Source organism: Zingiber officinale, chromosome 3B (genome assembly GCF_018446385.1).
Source record: "Zingiber officinale cultivar Zhangliang chromosome 3B, Zo_v1.1, whole genome shotgun sequence".
NCBI lineage: Eukaryota > Viridiplantae > Streptophyta > Magnoliopsida > Zingiberales > Zingiberaceae > Zingiber > Zingiber officinale.
Window position 1 is genome coordinate 11,036,657 of NC_055991.1, and position 21,464 is coordinate 11,058,120.

General features: G+C 33.8%; 1 protein-coding gene across 1 annotated transcript; it reads left to right on the plus strand.

Moving 5' to 3' along the window:
* The first annotated feature begins 1,851 nt into the window (after window positions 1-1,851).
* Window positions 1,852-17,155, plus strand: LOC122055893. Its single transcript, XM_042617573.1, has 9 exons — window positions 1,852-2,259; window positions 2,719-2,898; window positions 3,024-3,126; window positions 3,215-3,294; window positions 3,377-3,454; window positions 10,071-10,162; window positions 15,064-15,175; window positions 15,279-15,404; window positions 16,776-17,155. Exons 1-9 carry the CDS (start codon window positions 1,978-1,980, stop codon window positions 16,893-16,895), a joined length of 1,173 nt encoding a protein of 390 aa, XP_042473507.1. The 5' UTR covers window positions 1,852-1,977; the 3' UTR covers window positions 16,896-17,155.
* Window positions 17,156-21,464: the final 4,309 nt, after the last annotated feature.

Sequence of the window (21,464 nt, forward strand, 5' to 3'; positions counted from 1 at the left end):
GGATACATTGACCAACATTGATACTGCATTGAGTTGATTGGTCATTGATTGATGAACCCAAACTAACCAATTCAATCTCATTAAGTCATCCAACAACAATGGATCATGTTGGTCTTCAAGTTTTGTAAGGTAGGCTCCTATGTACGTTGTTCTAAATATTTCCATCAAACCAAATCCTGATGTGCCAAGGGGAGTGGTCACCCATAAGAATCAAATTTCAAAATTTATCTGAGTTGATAGACCAGAATGGTAAATTGGTCAACCACATGCTCAGTTAGCGCGCGGATGATGTGACAAGAAGATAAAATTCGAACAACTAAGCTTATCTAGATTGGTTGATAAATGTGTAAGGTGATAATTTGGTCGACATCTAAAATGAGTTTTTATTGGTTCTAGGACAAGTGTCGTCGTACTAATGGGCCATTTTGAGCGACATACAATCATAAAAAAGTCATCCCTTGGTAACTTATTTTTTATTATTTTATTTAAAACTTGTATGTTATTTTTTATTTTTTATTTTTAAGAACAAGAGATTTATCTGCCTCTGGAAGATATTCAAATTGAACAACAATAACGGTAGTAGAGTAGGAAATTAGATTTTGAACCATGTAAAATTGATTTATGTATTTTCTTTGTTTATTTTTTATTTATTCTTCTTTTATATAGTTTACTATCTTAAAATATCCTCTAATAATTAATTTTGATGAAGTTCAAAATAAAATAATATTAATATTTTTTTTTCTTTTACACATTATTTTATATTAAAAATATATACCGACATAATTATCTTTAGTCCTACATATTATGATTAAAACACTGCGAATGAAAAAATTTCTATAAATATCTGGGATGACACTATTAAAAAATATACTTCTCTAAATTTTTTAACTAAAATCAAATATACTATTAAATTAATTTTTTTTTACTAAGGAGAGTTTATTATAATAGCTTACTTCTCAGTCTATTACAGTAATTTGCTAATGGGGATAGATGTGCCAAATTTTATTATGCAAATGAACCATGCCAGGAACACAAAATCATCTTGCTGCTACCCCTTTAATTTCTCTATATATAACATAAACATAAGTGAAACCTAATTTAAATTCTCTATCAAATTTATAAAAGAAATTAACTTGAAAGCTCGATTACTTGGGAGCATCCTTTCCCAAATGGAGGGAAACAAAGAATGAAAATTTTAATTAGTTTTCTCCCTTCTCTATTTAGGAAATATAATTATATCAAATTATTACTATTATTACCAATATGATTTAGTCTAGTGATAAGCAAGACACATTTAGAGAACTTTAAATCAAAGGAAGATATTTAAATCCATATAAGGACATAATTAGAAGGGAATTATGGTTTTAAAACACCCATGTTAAAAATATTTCTTTTATATCTTAAATTTACTTTCATTCCATGTGAGCCAAAAATAGAAGGAAGAACAATATTTTTTCATTCAAACAAACCATTAGTCCCTTACTTTGCAAAGACATTATCCAAAATTGAAGCTATGCGTTTAGAAGGAATTTATGTTAGCACCCATCGAACGTTTTTTACTTGCTAGAATAAGGAAATATAACTTTATCTTAGTTTACTTCTCTCCAAAATTTCTTTTTAAAAAATTAGAATTTTTTTTTTCATTCTCTTTATATTCAATAAAAAAGATATTACTTTTTGATAGTAACAGAATTTATATTTTTTTAGTGAAAATATTTTTCATATAAGGTTCAACTGTGAAAATTTTCCAAAGAAAATAAAAATTTTATTATTGGTGGTGTAGTTTTGAACAATTGGTGCCCTACTCCAATTTAGGTTTTTTTTTTAAATAAAAAAAGATCTACATTTTGAGCCGCCCAATTTGCCTTTGCAGAGGCCAAACAAGGAGGTAAATAAAAGCGAATTCGATCACTTCCGATCGTCTCTTGGGTTTCTGCAGCGCTCCTCCGGCTTCCTTCTCTCCCTCGAGTTTCCTCCATGGAATCTCTCTCCGGCTCGGCTGCCCTCTCCGGGAAGATTAATCCCTGCCTCACTTGCAGGCACTCTAGTTCGGCCCTCGTCAAACTCCCAGCCTTTGGATCCTGTTGCAGCGGAGTGCGCCGAAAGGAAGCGTCTTTGATGCTTTCGAGTCCTTCGCAGCGTAGAATAAGACTAGGCAGGGCCTTTGCACTTGAAGCCTCCGGAGGAAGCGTGGAGGAAAACGGGGCTCTGTTGAACGGGTTGAATTTCTCGATCGACGATGGACCATTATTGCTGGAGGTACTGTTTCTTTTTCCTCCTTCCTATCAGTTTAACTACCAAAAAAGAAGATGTTTTTTTGGTTGGAACTTGGAAGAATGAGAGTGATGCATACAAATTTATGAGAGCAACTTGGCGGTTGATTGTTGCCTACTGAATGTGTTTTGTTGTTCTGCACACAAATTATTTTACAATGAAATTGAAGAAATATCATGATAAAACGTATGTCAATTCTTAAAAAGAAATGGGAAGCAACAACCTCTTTAGCCAATTTTTTGGTTTGTGAATATGGTTTGGTTTGGTTAGATTGTAGCATTGATCCGTTAGTAGTGGTGTCCTGTATCTGTTGATACGGGTCCTGCCTTCTTTGTCCAGTTGTCCTTGAATGGATTTTGTGCTGTTTACCAAATATAAAATGCTGCCTTGTTCCCTTGAACAAACTCTATTTGGTTACATGTTTCTCTCTCTCATCCTTTTCAGAGCGAGTTACCAAATGGTGGTTACCAGAGTTTCACGAGCAAAGAGCTGGAGACGGGAACACCTGCTACATTTGAGAATGATGGACTCTTCAGGTCACCAATTTTAGGTGGTGTACTAACTGCAACTTCCACCCATAATTTACCTCAGCCTTCTTTGGATGTCCGTAACCTAATGGAGCAGGTGATTTTGCCAAGATAAATTAATTGGAGCCTACCTTTATTTGCCCTATGTTTTATTATAAATTTAATTTTGCCAAATCTATTTATTTTCCATCTCTAATGCATTATTTTGTGTTTCAACTATAGGCCAGGTTTGGTCAGCTATGCACTATAATGTCACATATGCATCATCATCGTATAGGTTATCCTACTGGTTCATTGGTTGATTTTATTGTCGATTCACTTGGGCGTAAGTATCACTTTTAGTTAATACCTTATCTCTTCATCTAACTGTACCATTTAGTTATAGAGAATGTTATTTTTGTGCTTCTGTGCAGATCCAGTTTTTTCACTCTCTCCTCTAGCTATGCACACAAGGAATCTCCTGGAGGATTCAAGATGCTCTCTGCTTGTACAGGTGTAGCTTTTATTGACATTATCATCAATTTTTTGACTTTTTTCTGCTGTTTTGTCTGACTGAATGCATTTTTCAATTGAAGATACCGGGATGGAGTTCACTATCAAATGCCCGTGTTACAATATTTGGTGATGTGTTTCCACTTGAAGCCGATCAACAGGTTTTTAGTAGATACATGGAATTCAATTGCAGTCCTTTTATTTGCTAAATTGTTGGAACACTCTTAACATTCATAGCCAATAAATGATAATTTCTATATATGTAAAATTTCTGTCATGGATTATCGGTAACTAATCAAATGACATAAATCTATAGCCATCCTTTTGGTTACTTCTATAAATGGATGCCATGATGTAAGCTTGGTAAGTTATGATTATCAAGCATCCATTTTTAGTTTTTACAATAAATACATACATTGGAATTGTAATCTGAATGCATTGACTTCACTGATTTGATTTGGTAGCTTTTGAGGATTAATGATTTAAATATGTTTTCTAGATGTCCATATAAATTGCAACCACTTACCTATATTTTATCAGGATTATACATCCTTGTGGGTTCTATTGATTGCATGTGCAGTATTCTGACCATATTATCTGAATACACAGCTGTATGTGGTTGAATTACTGTTCATTACTAACCTTTTCTTACACCTTTGTGTGCTACACTGGCTTAATTTATTGAGACTTGACCTAGCTTTGATTGTTTATTCATTCTCAAATGGGATCTTTGACTCTTTCACCTAAAACTTTTACTTATGTAGCCACAGGGATACATAATTCTGTCATCAATGAATATGATTTTTCCACCACACTTGAGATGGCATCATAACCATTTATGGTCTTGGGACCTTTGGGTTAATATAATGGACTGTTAAGTGTGCATCTTCTTACCTACTTCTATTGTATTAGTTCTCTATTTATTATTACAATTTTCTCATGTTGTTAATATCTACCATGAATCTACATTAGGGCTGTAAACGAGCCGAGTCAAGCTCGAGCCAGCCTTGGCTCGAGCTCGGCTCGATTCGATTTAGATCAGCTCGGCTCGAGCTCGAGCTCGATCAATCTTATAAATTTAAGCTCGAGCTTGGCTCGATCATTTAATCCTAGGCTTGAGCTTGACTCGAAAAGCTCGAATTAAATTCAAGCTTTCGAGCTCGAGCTCAGCTCGAGTCATAACCTAAGCCAATTTTACAGTATTTTTTTTATATTGTAAATCAAACAATAACAAGTTTAAATAAATAATGATCAAATTCAATCCCTAAAATTAAACATCAAAACATCAATTATTCATCTATGAGATAAAAGAAAACTACTTGAAGTTCAAACATCACAAATTCACAACACGTGAGATAAAAGAAAACTACTTGAAGTTCAAACATCACAAATTCACAACACATATCTCAAATTCTTAGTCTCAGATAATAAAAAACATAAATCAAAAACACAATTATCTCATAAAACACTATTCTTGTTGCCAAAATATCAAACTTCATCTCAAATTTCCAACAAAATTAACCAAATCCAAAAACATGATATTCCAAATTCAAATCATCCAAAGTTCCAAACTGCTCAAAACACTAAATTTCTGCAACAATGAATATCTTCATCTCCATCTCAAATTCTCAATCATACCACCTATACTGCAATCTGCATTCAATAACATGAAGTAATATTAAGCTTAAGTTTAACTGCAATAGCACAATCTGCATTTAACAATAGTAAGTGATATTAAGCTTAACTGTAATAGCACAATAATTACACTGGAAACACATGTTAAACAAAGAACTAAAATCTTACTTACTTTAAGAGGTAGATACTGGAAGAACAATTTCTTGATAAGTTTTAGCTTTCTGAAAAAGTAAAAATCAGATCAATAAGTGATTAAATACATTAGTATGCAACTTAGAAAGCTAATAATGAAATTTAACTTACTTTAGTCTTCTTTTTCAGTCCATGTATATGTCGAAGCCCATCACCCCCACACAGTAGAGTTTGCACTGTGTCTGGAGAGAGAGATGAACGATAAAAATCAATAACTCTTGTCCCTGCACTAAATGTTGCTTCTGAAGCCACTGAACTCACTGGAATAGCTAAAATATCAGCTGCTATCTTTGACAATATTGGATATTGCATTCTATTCATTCTCCACCATTCTAAACACGAAAATTTTTTAGGAATCTCATTCTTCTTTAGACGGTCTTTTTCAAGATAATCTACTAATTCAGATCTCTTAGTCTCTGAAATTTCAACTTTTGCACAATAATCATCAAAATCATCCCAATTATACACAGAATTTTGTTGACTTCTTCTAGCACTTGAAGAACCAAAACTCTCAGGCTCAGATAAATGAGGTGTTCCTTTATTAGTTTCTTCAACAACATACTCCTCATAAAGAGAATTAATTATCTCCTTAACTTTTGAGATATGCTTAGAGGCATCCAATTCAGAATAAAGTTTAGGAAAACAAAATTCAACCGCAAGCATTTTTTTGGTTGGATCTAACACAGCAGCTATAGCCATCAATAAATTACAATCACCCCAATACTTGTCAAATTTTTCTTTCATTTTGCTAGCTAGTTGCTTAAGAAACAAATCTTCATGTTGTGCATAAATATCCAATGCTGACTTTATTTTTTGAACTTCTTGAAGAAATAAATTTGAAGTAGGATACTCACTACCTGAAATAATGTGTGTGGCTGTCCAAAAAGACTCCAACAGTGAGCAAATCTTTTGAGCTTTATTCCATTCTCCTTCTTGAGGGCAGCAACCATAAAAGGGATCACGTTCTTTGAACATCTTAAAAGCTTCTTTGAACTTGAGTGCACAACTTAACATCTCAAAAGTCGAGTTCCACCTGGTTTTGCAATCACGAATCAATTATTTATCCTTCAACTGTAGTTGTTGCACACACTCTGCAAATTGCACACATCTTGCCTCTGAACGATTTACATATTCTACACTTTCCCTTATATTACCAATAATATCTTCAATCTCCCTCAATCCATCTTGAACGCACAAGTTCAAGATATGTGCACAACAACGAACATGAAATAAATTTCCTTCACATGCCAATGTTCTTGACTTTTGAATGGTATCTTTCATATATCGAATAGCCAAATCATTACTTGAAGCATTATCAACTGTAATAGTGAAAACCTTGTTTTCAATGCCCCACTCTTTCATACACTTGAAAATGGCATCAGAAATTTGAAGACCTCCCCTTGGTGGTGGAATGTTAATGAAACTTAAAACTCGCTTTTGTAAATTCCAACAAGAATCAATCCAATGCCCAGTGACAACCATGTATTCAATCTTTTGAGTCTTTGACTTCCAACAATCTGTTGTCAAACTTATTTTATCAACACACTCAAGACTCTTCTTCAACTTCTTTTTCTCAATCTCATAAATTTTCATACAATCTGTTCGGCATGTCGTCCTACTAATTTTTTGCCATTCCGGCATTCCACGCCTCATCATTAAATTGAACCCCTCTTCATCAAGAATGGTGAATGGGTGTTCATGCATCATGATCCAATGAGCAGCTGCCTCCCTCATTTGTTCCATGTCAAATTTTCCAGAATGCACAGTCAGAATGGATGGCGAAGCTGAATCAGTAGGCAAAAAACTCAACTTTGATTGTTGTTCAGCTGCTCGTAAATTAATTTTTCTCTTCACACAATTTAATCTATGTCTCAAAAGACTTGATGTGGCCCCTGATTTACCCAATGTAAAAATAGATTGACAATGTTTACATTTTGCTTTCTTTGATCTATCCACTGTGTCAAAATCATTCCAAACTTCTGAAATTTTTTTCCTTTTCTTTGTTTGGAATCCCTCTTCCTCTTTTGTTGCAGCATTTTCTTGTGTTTCTTGACCAGCTGTGGCAATTTCCTTGTTGATCTCAAGATTAACCTCATTACTTTCAGCTATGACACTATTTATGGTAAGTGGAATAGATGACCCTTCTATAGACATAACTGATCAAGAGATAAAAAACTGCCAAATAAATTATAAAAAACTCAGAAGAAAAAAAAATAAAGTCGAGAGAATATAAATGATGAATGAGGACAGACTAAAAGTATGAATTTTACTATTGTTAAGACTTAAGAGAAGAATATACTCTTTCTTAATGGCTCAAGTTTTTAGATCATAGTGCTCACCAACCAGACTTTGCATGCAGAAAATGTATGTTTAAATCATGCACATTTAATTAACCTTAATGATAACAAATGCTGCAGATAACAGAACATAGGAGAAAACAGACCATACATAATTGTACACATTCATACCTTACTTTTAAGTTAAGCAGAAGAATGTGAGAAAACACATACACAATATCAAACATAAAAACACCAAATTAGTTCCCAAAACATTACAAATATTTATGCTGGATTAACTGGATGTAGCAATTTACTAAGTTACTTAAAAGTTAAAACTTGGATATTAGAATCCACTGTAGATCTACACCAATACGTCTGTTTTAAAAAACTTTACATATGGTCAGTCAGGCTGTTAGGTATCAAAATGCAGAGTTGATGTCCAACACCAAAATGGAAGGGGCTTATGAGGAAGCCAAATAAGGCATTTGAAATCATGCTACATAGACAAAAGGATGAGTGATAATTTCAAGTATTACAAAACAGGCACACAAGCAAAAGATAAAATCACAACAGAGCAAGTCAAATAATGGGAATCTAAGTAATGAAAATCCATGAATAAGAAGAAGACCTTCAAGCAGAAGACAAATGCAAAATCGTCGCTTGAAAGATGTTCCTGCAGAACAGATAGAAGTGGATGATAAGTGAGAAGTAGAAATATAAAGCCAAGTGTTTTCAATGGTTAAACAAAAGAAACCACAAGGACAACACAAGCACAACAAATTTACCCAACATGCTAAACATCAAGTTGAACTAGACAAAGATATTAAAAACACATGAAAAGATGCCATGTATTTGTGAGATCAACCAATAATATTAGCTTCTCGTCCTCACAGCAATGACTTGATGACATATGAGACAATGATAATCATAGCACTAAAAAAAAAACGCATAGAAAAAGGAAGAGGTTTGTGGACTGTGGATCTTTTGAATGACCAATTTTGTGCATTTATAGCATCAAGAAAAAGGAAGAAATAAGAAACGCATAGAACACAGTGTTTTCCGAAAACTCACCAAAAAAAAAAATGCACGCAAGAGGTTTGTTCCTGACTGAGGGTGCGCTGAGACGCTGAGTAGGCACGGCGGCGACTGTTGAGTAGGAACGGCGGTGATTGCTGAGTAGGCGGCAATGGTTGAGAAGGCGGCGACGAAGGGAAAGCTGAGAAGGCGGCGACGAAGGGAAAGTTGAGAGGTTGAGAAGGCGGCGACGAAGGGAAAGTTGAGAAGGCGGAGACGAAGGGAAAGTTGAGAGGTTGAGAAGGCGGTGACGAAGGGAAAGTTGAGAAGGCGGCGACGAAGGGAAACTGGGAAAGTTGACAGGCTTGAGGCTTGAGCGTTGAAATTAGGGTTGTAGCTAAAATCTGATATTTAGGAATTTAGAAATTAGAATTTAAGAATTGAATTTAGGTTTTAAAATTTACAGTTTTACCCGGTACTTATTGTTAATCATGTAATGGCACTAAACTTATTAATAGTTACATGAATAAATAAAAATCATATATTATATATATAGCCTGGCTCGAAAAAGCTTGACAAGCCATCGAGCCAGTATTATTTCAGCTTGAACTCGGCTCGAATACTAAACGAGCCGGCTCGAGCTCGGTCAAAATCAAGCTCGAGCCAAGCTTTGACCGAGCGGCTCACGAGCGGCTTGACTCGTTTGCAGCCCTAATCTACATTATGTGCATGCCTTAAGTGACTTAGGCAAAGTTTGACATTGCATTTGTATTCCAAAAAGTGCATTTATGAGATGTACTTTGTGCTAAAGCGGATTGTGTGGTACTTGTTTAGTGTTTGATAATTTGCTTCTCAAAATTTCTTTTGATACAACAATGTTTATAACCTTCAACTTTTTGTAGAAGCGCACTTGGGAACACTTTAAGTAAAACAAAGATAGCACTGCTAAAACATATAGAAAATTAATTATGCATTTACATCTCATTTATTCAATATATCATTGTTATGTTGAAATATACCTGTCTTAATGATAAAAAAAATATTATATCGATGGGGTTAGGAAAGCGAAATAAGCACTTCATGAATGATTTAATTGTACATGTGGTAGTATGAGTGTGAAGCACCCCGGTTCAGTACACCACTCATCCAAATTATGAATAGCTATCGGCATGCTCTCAATACCATGTGGTGAATAGATGGGAGTCCATTCTATCCCAAATTGATTAGTTAGGAGGCAATCCACCCTCGGCATATGCACTAGCAATCAGCTCACTTGTCCATATGGATATGGTCTGGAGTACCATGACACTAGAAGAAAATTTATACACACAATGTTAACTCCATTAATTGCTTTTGTTTGACAAAGCACTTGCAAGGCCTCAAATAGCTTCCTACTATTACATTATAAGTACCACATCTGTAAGTAGAGAATACTTGTGTTATAATATTAATTATTATGTTCTTCTTGGGCAAATTGTATGTTCATTTGCTAGTAGAAATTCGCTTTCTAATTGTTGCTGAATGCTGAGCATATTTACATTTTTGGTATTTCTGTTGATGTTTTACTGGATATTTGTATAATAATATAAATTCTTATCTGATCAATGAAAAAGATTACCTAGCAATCAATGTTCTTTATAAGCAGTGGATTTTCTAGGAATGGGCTCGCCAACAATTTGCTGCAAAACACCTACAATGGGCATCCCAGCAATGGAGCAACTTCTACTATTACAGGATGCAAAACATTAGGTAAGCCATCAATTTATTTCCACAGTATTAATTTGATTTTCCACTGAGTAGATCAAAGATAGTGGTCGATCTACTATTTGTTTTTTGTAGTTGTGCAGCAACATATTGAACTTCAAAATAGGCAGTTTTTTGTTTGTTTAGACATGGTATAGTTGGATGCTATGATACTTCTAGTTGAAAATTAGAAATATGCAGTAATATTAAGAAAAGTAGGATCAATAGAACAAAGATAGAGTAAGGAAAGATAGGGGATTAGTGATTTAAGAAATTCTTACATCTCTCCTTATTTTCCTACACCATGGTTTTTAAATTAACATGCGGTATGATTTCAATTTATGGAGTGCATATCAAGGCCCTATAGTAGCACTGCATGCAAATATGCAAATGGTCCTCCACTTTTAAAAACAACAAAGCCTACTTTGTTGTGCTTGGATAGACTCTTATATTCTTAGAAGTGAGTTACTTCAACGGAAGAGACAGCTATCTGTTTGATAAAATAATTTAGTTGATAAAATGTAGTAATTGCAGCCCAATGCATCAAGCACCCATATGGTGTGTTTACTTGGAAATAGGAAGCAAAAGAGATGAAGTTTGTCATTTTCTTCCATTTACTTGGAATGAAGAGGCAGAAGAGGAAGAATTTTTTTTTAAATTCTTTTCAATTTCATTTATTTTCATATCAAGTGGAAATAGAGGGAAAAATTGTCCCTAATAAAGACAATATTTACTTTTTCCCTTTCAGTTCTGTCAAATAAAACAAGATGGGTGGAAGGAAATTGATATATAATTCCTGTGTTTGCTTTCCAAATTAATCTGCTTTGTTTTCTCCCATTTCCTCCCTTCTAGGTAAACACTAGTAGTCAAGGAAATGAACTCAAAAACTAATTCATCATTCAAACAATTTGGATCATGCAATTTAGCAAAATAACCCATGTGGCTAAATGTCCTACCTATACTCTGTTAGAACTTCAAATGATCACCGAGAAAACTAGTTGTTTTTTTGGTGAAATATAGGATATCCTTACTTCCTTGTGTACCTATAGTTGTTAATTAGTTAAGTAGTCTCTTAGAAGATCTTTAAGGATATGGATAGTTATTACCCAATTCTCTCTCTCTCTCTCTCTCTCTCTCTATTTATATATATATATATATATATATATATATATATATATTCTTTATTTTCTAGATTAGTATTATCTATAAGTAGGGTTGTATAATATGATTTTTATAAGTTAATAAAATTTTAATTTCCAAAATGATATCGGAGCCAACTCTAGTTGTCTCTCTAAACTGTATCCATATCTCCAAATTCTAACTATTTCTCCAAACCCTAATTGTCTCTCTTGTCTCAAGCATTACATGTCTACTAACACTAGCCTCCTTCTCTTCTATTGTCACACAATCCTATGGAATCAATTACGAAGAAACTTTCACTCCTATAGCCAAATTAGTACAGTAAAAGTTTTCCTATCTCTGGCTACAAATCTAGACTCTTCACTTCATCGATTAGATGTCAAGAACGTTTTTCTCAATGGAGACTAGGCGGAAGAAATATACAAGCCACAATCAACAAAATTGTAGATTGAAACAATCATTGTACAAATTCAAATAATTCCCAAGAGTTTGGTTTGACAATTTACTAGAGTAATAAGTATTAGTAGTATGGTTATCTACAATGTCACACATATCACAGCCTCTTTATTACATGTTCAACTCAAGGGAGAATTGCTATTCTTATTGTATATGTGGATGATATTAGTCTAAGAGGACATCATATTCTTGAGATAAACACACTCAAGAGTCTATTAGTCAAAGAATTCAAAATTAAAGATTTGGAAAGCCTCATGTATTTTTTGTGGAATGGACAGTCAAACACAGGAATCTCAGTCTCTCAACGAAAATATGCTTTGGACCTTCTGAAATAAACATGAATGCTCAAATACAAGTCAGTAGACACTCCCATGAACTCAACAATCAAACTAGGAACCAAAGAGGATTGTGCACCAGTTCATAAAGGCAGATATTAAAGGCTTGTGGGAAAACTATATACTTATCACATACAAGACCTGAAATTGGCTACTCAGATATTACAGTGAGTCAATTCATGAAGAATCCAATGAAGAGCACATAAAGGCAGTCTATAGAATCTTGGCATATTTAAAACTAACATTGTGAAAAGTCTTATATTTTGGGAAATCACAAAAGCATTAAGTTAAATGATGTAGTGTCAAGAAGCAATGCAGATGTCAAATTTAGAGCATTGATGTATGGTGTGAAAGGATGTGGTTACAAAGACTATTAAGGGGTTAAGGATCATTGTTAAAGAACTTATGTAGATGTTTTGCTATCAATATTGCAAAGAACCTAGTGCATCATGATAAAATATACATGTGGAGATTGATCACCACTTCATATAGGGAAAGATAGAAGAAGAAATAATCAAGTTATTGCATTCACTAACTAGTGTTTGGACAATAGATATCCTTACTATGGCTCTACTAAGGAAGAACTTTAAAGATTTAAACTTCAAACTAGGCTTAATCAATGTCTACAACCCAACATAATGAGTGTAATAGCCATATATATATATTCTGTTTTAGTCGTTGCTGATTTTTCCCTTTTTTAAACTCTTTTCTTATTTCAAGACGTGGTATCATCTATAAGTAGGGTTGTACAATATGTTAATATAATTTTAATTTCCAACATAAAACTAATAAATAAAATTCCTTGACTTTTATCAGCATTATGCTTTTGTTCAAAGCCCAGTGAATTGAATTGACTGAACCGGGAACTGGATGCATCTCCAGCTTGGTATCTATAAAATGAAAAAAAGGATAATTTTAACCTGGTCATAACCAGATGCAAGTGGAACTAGATTGAACTCAGCGTTATCCTCTTTTTGTAGTAAACTGGGATTGCCTGTGATCAACTGAATTACTGAATTACTAATCCTTACTTCATTGTGTGTTTATCTCCTCTTGGCATCAATAAAGAAATGTTTCCTTCTAACTATTCATCCCTTCCTTTAATTACCGAGTTCAATTGCCAGATCCATCTTTTTCTGTCTTGCATTGACTAGTCCATCTAATGTAGGTTGCCATTCTTGTCTTCAACCTTAAACACCAAAGAGTGAGATGTTTTGAGTTTCCAATTATTCAGTCAACAACTTCCATGAAAATCTAGATCATCTACTTTCCCCTTCCATTACTGTCAGTTCAGCATGAGATCTGTGTTTATACTTTACAGTTACACATAAGTTTAACATTTGTCTCCCTTTTGTACTTTCTCCTGAGTAAAATACCTATTATATGAGTAGCTTAGGAATTATCTATTTGTACCTAAAGTTGATTTTCTATTATATGAGAGTTGATCGGCTGTTTCATTTTTAAAATATTCTAGAAGAATCTAGTTTTTTAACCATATTCTCAAAATTTATTTATAACTTTTGTTAAGATATCTTTATATTTTATGTGATCCAACAATTAGGCCTACATGGTTGTGGGAATGGACTGCAAAATTAGATCATAAATTTCGGGATTTCCTTCTGATATTGGTACATTTTTTCATTTAGCAATTTTAAATAATTCTCTAATAGCATAGTCATTAGTATTGTGGTTCATACGGTAGGATCTTATGATCTTACCACTCAACTTAGTTGGCCCAAATCTCATGAGATCAAAACCGGGATGAATCTTATGAACCTACATTCCAATCCTAGTTTCCTCACCTTTCTTGCATGAATCCAACAAACTTAATTGAATTGTGTATAAAATCACCTACCAATTGAAATCTTGAGGTTACTAGTGAAACTTATAGCATTTGTTGTGTGTGTATCATTTTAGAAAATTTTCAACATTATGAGATTGTGTTTTTTTGGTAAACTTCAAACTTGAAGAATCCATTTTACTTATCACTAATAATATTCATACTAATCATTATTTTTAATTAATTGAATAATGTTTTCTTTGTTCTCACTCTACCCCTTGCACAGTCTAATTTAATAAATTCAACTCTTCTAACTATAATATTAGTTAACTGTCTGTGAATGTGTTTGTACCATCTAAACCAGAGATAGGAATGGGAGGGGCAACGACACGACCCACCCATTCACCCCCAATATGAAATTCTTGGCTCCTCACATTTTATCATCTATTGAATCTACATCTAATTGTTGTCAATTATTATTTTTTTATTCTTTCTTGTACTCTACACGTCCATCTTAACCTCCTTTTGTACATGTGATTCCCTAGCAATTCAACACTTCATTCTATATAGTATGGCAACAAATTTTCTTTTAGCCTAAACAGAACACAACAATCACACAAGACTCTCTTTACTGTATGCATTGTTAACTGGACATCTGTGTGATAGTCGGCAACAGCCTCTAGTCTGACTCTATTTTTCTAGATGAATTTTTAGTACAACCATTAGATTCTCCAACTAAACAGGTCCCTTCTCTGTGTTAACACCCACACTGTAACATGCATAGTCGGGAACTGATCTCTGCCACACACAAGCTTTTTTATAACTTAGCTCGTATAAGTACAGAAGTATTTGCCAATTTTTTACCAGTTCAATTCCAATTAAAGGTATTTACGATATGCAGTATGACCGAAGTTATGTTCTCATGTCTCCAAATACTTTGCCTAAATTTTTTGAAGTTCCTATTTCCAGATTTTATTCTGAAGTTGTTTTTAATTCATAGTGGCTAACCTTTTTGCCATCTAAGAAGGTGTAGAGATTGACAGATTCTTATGAAATGTGTTCTCATAACTTTGTTGCTCATTTCTTTATGATTGTTTTGTTTATTGTATGAGTTAATATTTTTCCTAGCAATATAATATAGAATAAAGCATGTATCCTGCTATATAATGACTAATATAGTTTTCAACATTGTTCAGTGACATATATTTTATTGGAGGATTTGGAACTGTTGCGTGGGTGGATGTGAAGGAATATGAGACCATGAAACCCGATAAGATTGCTGCTGAGAGTGGAGAACAAAATTTGAAGGTAGGCTTCATACTCTTGCTTATGTTTTGTTTCCATTTTCAATATTATTTTTGTAGGGTGAAATGGTCTCTTCTAAACATCTCATCTTAACATGCCATGCTAGGAACTTAATGCAATGTTTTCGAAGAAACTTAAAGATATCTTATCAACAAAAGTTGAGATAGATGATGCTGCCTTCATATCTGTAGATAGTAAAGGCACTGATGTTCGGGTTCGACAAGGCGCACAGGTATGAGTTATCACTGAAAAGAAAGTGAAAATTATGTGTGCTTTCTTACAAGTCTTTTCGTTGTTTCATGAGCAATTACCATTCCTTCGATTTTTTATAATTGTGCACCAAAATTCTCAATCTGGTCAAAATCAAACACAAATGATATTAAAATCTATTGAATCACTGCTAATTATGTTTTTTAAAAAATCTTTTGATCTTCCTTTATCTCTTACACCTTCAGCTCTAATTGATTCAGGTCAAACTTAAAAAATATTAGTCGTCTTTGGACATGTTTATGTCATCTAGAGCTCTTGAATCTTCGATCTTCCTTCACTCCTTACAACTTCAACTCGAACATATTTGTCATTTTAACTTATTCTCTCTTATTTTATCATCTTTTATAGCTGCACAAGATATTTGATATGCATCTTTGTCAGTAACCTCATTATGTTGTTAATGATATTTTTATCAATTATTACTGACCAGTTGAATAATAGATCCAACTATCATTTCTCTTGCTGCTTCTCTCTCTTTCACCAAATATGTACACATCGATGAAAACTCTGGTCCATGGAATATGATGGATGGTACCAGTCTTATTAATTGTTATGTTTAAACCTAATGAGCACACACCAATCACAAATAACTCGTACAGGTCATCTCCATTTCTATCAATAATTTTTTTTGTTATTAATGAAATTTTCATCAATTGTCACTGACTTATTGATAGTAAATCTAACTTTCACGTCTGTTGCAGCTTTTCATATTATTGAAACACATTTCATCTGTTCTACTAATAAATCCTCATGTTCCACTGATTTATCTATTAACTGAGGTAATCATACAACCTGATTTTAATCATCACCTACATTTCAATTATGTTTCTGTGTAATTGCCGACTCTAAAAAATTGTTCCAGTTAGGTCCATTTGTCGTATGTACTCAGTAGCACGTAATGATACACAGCATCCACGTTGGCATTATAATCTTGGTCAATCGCCTCATCAACATCATGTTATCATCTCAAACGGACATACTACCATGGACAACCCACGAATGCTTAGTAGCAAAGTCAGCAACTTGCTACTTGCCATTGAGTATATCTAGTAGATGGATTTGAATAGAGCAAATTTTAAAATGAAAAAAAAAAAGATTTAGGCCAATTTAATATCGTTCACTAACCATATAGTTAAACCCTACATTAGACGCTCAGTTATGCCAAGTGACAGCAATGTTGCTACTATTGTTTTTCTTTTTTTGGGCGCATTTATTTTTTGATTTTTTTGGTTTCTTCCATCATTGTTTCAGGCATGTTAGGCATTTGGATATGTTTCAACATAATATTGGTCTTGTTGATATTGAACGGTTTACTTGGGACTTCATCTTGCAGTTTAGCATTCGAAGGATATCCTTCGAGGCTGAACGTGAAATTCAAACTCTGGATGATGCAAAAGCTGCTCTTGTAATGATAATAAAAAGGCATCGCAAGTCGAAATCCTCAACCGAATAATTTCTTTGTTAGCTTTTATGTAACTTAATATCTCTTTTCTTCTATAGTGAGACATCCGAATGGCTATTTAGTGACTCGGAGAGGGACATTTGAAAGTTAATTTGCTAAACTATTTGTTATAAGTTTTTTTTTGTTCTTTTAAAAAAAAATGTCCTGGATATTTCGAGATGTCTACATAGTTTTTTTTTTTTTGATCAAAGATCCGTATAATTGTTTACTCTCCCTTATTTGAATTACTTTTTGGTAGTGTTTTTGGACCATGTTATATTATCTTCCTTATTTAAAATCACTTGATCATGAAGCTTTAGTTCATTGTTGCATGTGATTATGATTGTAATGCGTAGCAAATTAAAGAATTAAGATATTTATAAAGTTCTTTCCATATAATTTCGAGTAATGAGTTACAAAAGATGGATGCTAAAATTTATCTTGAGATATTCATCTTTCCTCTTTATTAGTAAAAGGAAACTATAGATAAACCGTTCATCCATCAACTTATCTCTTCAACGTTCAACTTGTCTCTTTAAGGGAGTCTATTAAATGACCACAAATCCTACCTAGATCTCTTTGAAGAGATGGAACTAATTTTCTGGAATCCTTTTGAATTGTCCGAGCAAACTCAAACTCGAGTCTTTTTTGATAATTGATCAAACCAAAACTCTATCCACATCCTTTGACTCACTTAATGCAAATTGGATCTTACTCATCAAGTTGACTCACCCAATTCAAGTCAAAAGTCACTACTCAGGTCCAATTCAGTCACTACAGACCCCTTTCGAGCCATCCCTAATCCTTCCTATTCTTTGCTCATTTAATTAAAGTCAAAATTCAACTCTCAGTCCATCTACTAGAATCCTTTGAAGCCATCTAATTAAAGTTAAAATTCAATATGCAAATCATCCAGCAAATCATTAAGTTGATTCGGGTCACTGATCGATTCAAATAAACAATGCTAGAAACAACATTTTAGGTGAAGAAAAAAAAATCTACTTTTATCCATCTGAATTGTTTAGTTAAATGCCGTGCCAATCTGATTCTTTTAAGAATTTAATGGTCAGCAAACTCATTTTCAAGTCCTTTGAATCGTTTTGAATTTAATCCTAATCCTTTTGAGTCATCTCATGAAATCTTAATTGTTTCTCTTAAATTTCATCCAAACCCACAACTTGAACATGAGAAGATTATGGATATTATAACAAAACATATACTCGTGAATATGGACTACCCTATACGAGATATCTTACTATGATCGAAGGATATAGGGGTGTAAATGAATCAAACGGTTCGTGAACTATTCGGAGCTCGATTCGGTAAAAAACTCATTCAAGTTCGTTCGTTTATCTTATCGAGCCGAGCTCGACAGTTTTATCGAGCCGAGCTTGAGCTTAAGGATATTCAGTTCGTGAGCTCGTGAACATGCTCGTTTATAGGCTCGCGAGCTAAAAAAATGAGCCTTAAAATGAACCTTCAACCGAGTCAAAAAATGAGCTATAAAACGAGCCAAAAAACGAGATATAAAACGAGCCTTAAAATGAGCTTTAAAATGAGCCAACAAACGAGCTCTAAAATGAGCTAAAAATGAGCTCTAAACGAGCCCGAGCTCGCTTAATGAGTTAGACTCGTTAACTTTGATAATCGAGCTAATAACGAGCCGAACTCGAACTGTTCGCGAGCTTGATAATTCTAAAACGAGCCGAACTCGAGCCTTGTGATAAAAGCTCGATTCGAGCTCGAGCCGAGCTCGAGTCCGAATATAACTTAAACGAGCCGAGCTCGAGCCTAATACTGTTCGGCTCGTTTACATCCCTAGAAGGATACAATAATACGAATTGAATATTTGAACTCGAAGTCTACGAGTGGATATATATTTACTTTAGAAAGTACAATCATTTTATGGAATTCTTTTAAAAAAATATTAATAATCAGATCTACGATAAAATCCGAGCTTGTAGCTTTTAACAAATGTGGTGAAGAGACTGAATGACTATGATAATTCTTAGAAGATGTTCTTGATGGCCAAAATCAATACCGACAATTTACATACATTGCGATAGTCAATCAGCAATTGACCAAGCACAGAGTCATCTGTATATTAGTAAGTCTAGATATATACGTCGTAGAAATAATATCATTAGACAACTACTCTCAATGGGAGTTATCACTATTGACTATGTGAAGTCAAAAGATAACCTAGCAGATCCGCTAATCAAAGGGTTAAACAGAGAGTTAATTGCAAGAGTTCATCGTGAGGGATGAGCTTGATGACGATATGAAATGTTGATACAAAGAAAACCTAACTTATGCGGACTAAAAATCTTAAGAACTAGATTCAAAGGAACAACTTAATTACACCGACAAAATTGCTCATTGTAGGGGAACCACCCAATGGATCAATGAAAAATGGAGGTTAAACACATGACTTTTAATGATCAATCTCGTAATGTGGATTACTTTTAAGAGATAATCTATATGAGAAAGAAGTGAGATCGTTTTAAAGAGAATTGGAGATCACCTATATTAATTTGTCATAAAGCTAGGTAAAACCCCCTCTCACAAATGTCTGAATTTGTATATGTCCACACTAACGTGGCATACAAAATTCACGGTGTTTGAGGTAATTTTATTTGTCATAAAGTTAGATTGATAAAATAAAATGGGTAAAACCTCTTCTTACAAACAATTGGATTTGTATACGTCCACACTAACATGACATACAAAATTCATGGTGTTTGAGGTTGACAAGATAATTAATGGGTAAGACCCTCCTCTTACAAATGTCTGAATTTGTATATGTCCACACTAACGTGGCATACAAAATTCACGGTGTTTGAGGTGTTGGTGAATTTAAATGATATTGTTTTGAGGAATCAATATTATTTTAAATTCTAAAGTTTTGACCAAATATTTGATCGAAGACCGACCAACTATTAATTTTATTTGTCATAAAAATAGGTTGACAAGATAATAAAATTAATGGATAAAATCTCCCCTTACAAATGTTTGAATTTGTATATGTCCACACTAACGTGACATACAAAATTCACGAGGATTTTGAGGTGTTGGTCTTGACCAAATATTTTTGTGATTCTTAATATTTAAAATATTTTTCAATCCCTTAGCTGTTATACTAGAGAATAGACTTAGTAGTCCCAATTATAATGATTGGAAACAAAACTTGGACACTAAGGTGGACTGCCCTCTCAGAATTGAAAACAATAAAGGTGTATTTTATTCTAGTTATTGAAACATGTTTAGTGGTCTTATCTACCGTTACCTGGTGTGTAGATACAGGAGCCACTGATCATATCTGCAATTCATTACAGGGGTTCCAGGAAACCCGACAACTATATGAAGGGAAAATCACCATCTACATGGGCACTACTGCAAAAGTAGTAGCTGTTATAGTGGGAGATGTTTATCCTCTGATAGGAATAAAACATGGATTTTGAGAAATTATCGTTATGTACCAAGTTTTAGAAAGAACTTGATTTCAGTTTCTAAACTATTCAAAGAACTTGATATTCTGTCTCTTTTGATAACAAAGTTGTTATCAAGAAAAATAGGGAAGTTATCTATTCTGGTACGTTGGTTGTCAATTTATATATTCTAAATCCAATAACTCTCACGATGCAACAAATGTAAATTAATAATACATCTTCTAACTCTAATAAGAGAAAGTAACTTTCAAAAATGAACCAATCATATCTTTGGCATCTAAGGCTAGGTTATATTAACTTGAGTAGGATTCAAAGGATAATAGCCGATGAACTTTTGGGTTCATTGGTGGTGGAAAACTTTCCAACCTACGAGTCTTACTTGGAAGGAAAAATGACCAAGAGGCTTTTTAAGTCTAAGGGGTGTAGAGCCAAAGATGTGTTGGGATTATTCTGATTTGTGTGGACCTATGACTATCCAGGCAAGAGGTGGTTTCGAATATTTCGTCTCTTTTATAGATGACTATTTGAGATATGGGTACATTTACTTGATGCGTCGCAAGTCTAAGTACTTTGATAAGTTCAAAGAATACAAGGCTGATGTGGAGAAACGTCAAGGTAAAAGTATCAAGATACTATGGTGAGATCGTAGTGGCGAGTACCTCTTAGGAGAGTTTAGGGGTCACTTATCAAAAGTCGGGATTCAATCCCAACTGACTGCACCTGGTACACCCCAATAGAATGGTGTGGCAGAATGAAGGTATATGACTCTTATGGAAATGATTAGATCAATGATGAGTTATTCAGAATTACCAAATTTATTTTGAGATATACTCTGGAAATGACAATGAACATAGTACCTTCTAAAGTCAGAACCCTCTACTCCCATAGAATTGTAGAATGGACGTAAGTATAGTCTGAAGCATATTCGAATTTGGGGTAGTCCAACACATGTGCTGAAGGGAGACACTGATAAGTTGGACAAGAGTTCACTTGTTTGTGGGTTATCCTAGAGAAACGAAAGGAGGTTTATAGTCCTAAAAATCATAAGGTCATTGTTGACACCAATGTCCGATTTTTAGAAGAGGACTATGTTATGAACCACAAGCCCATGAGTAAAATTATTCTTAAAGAA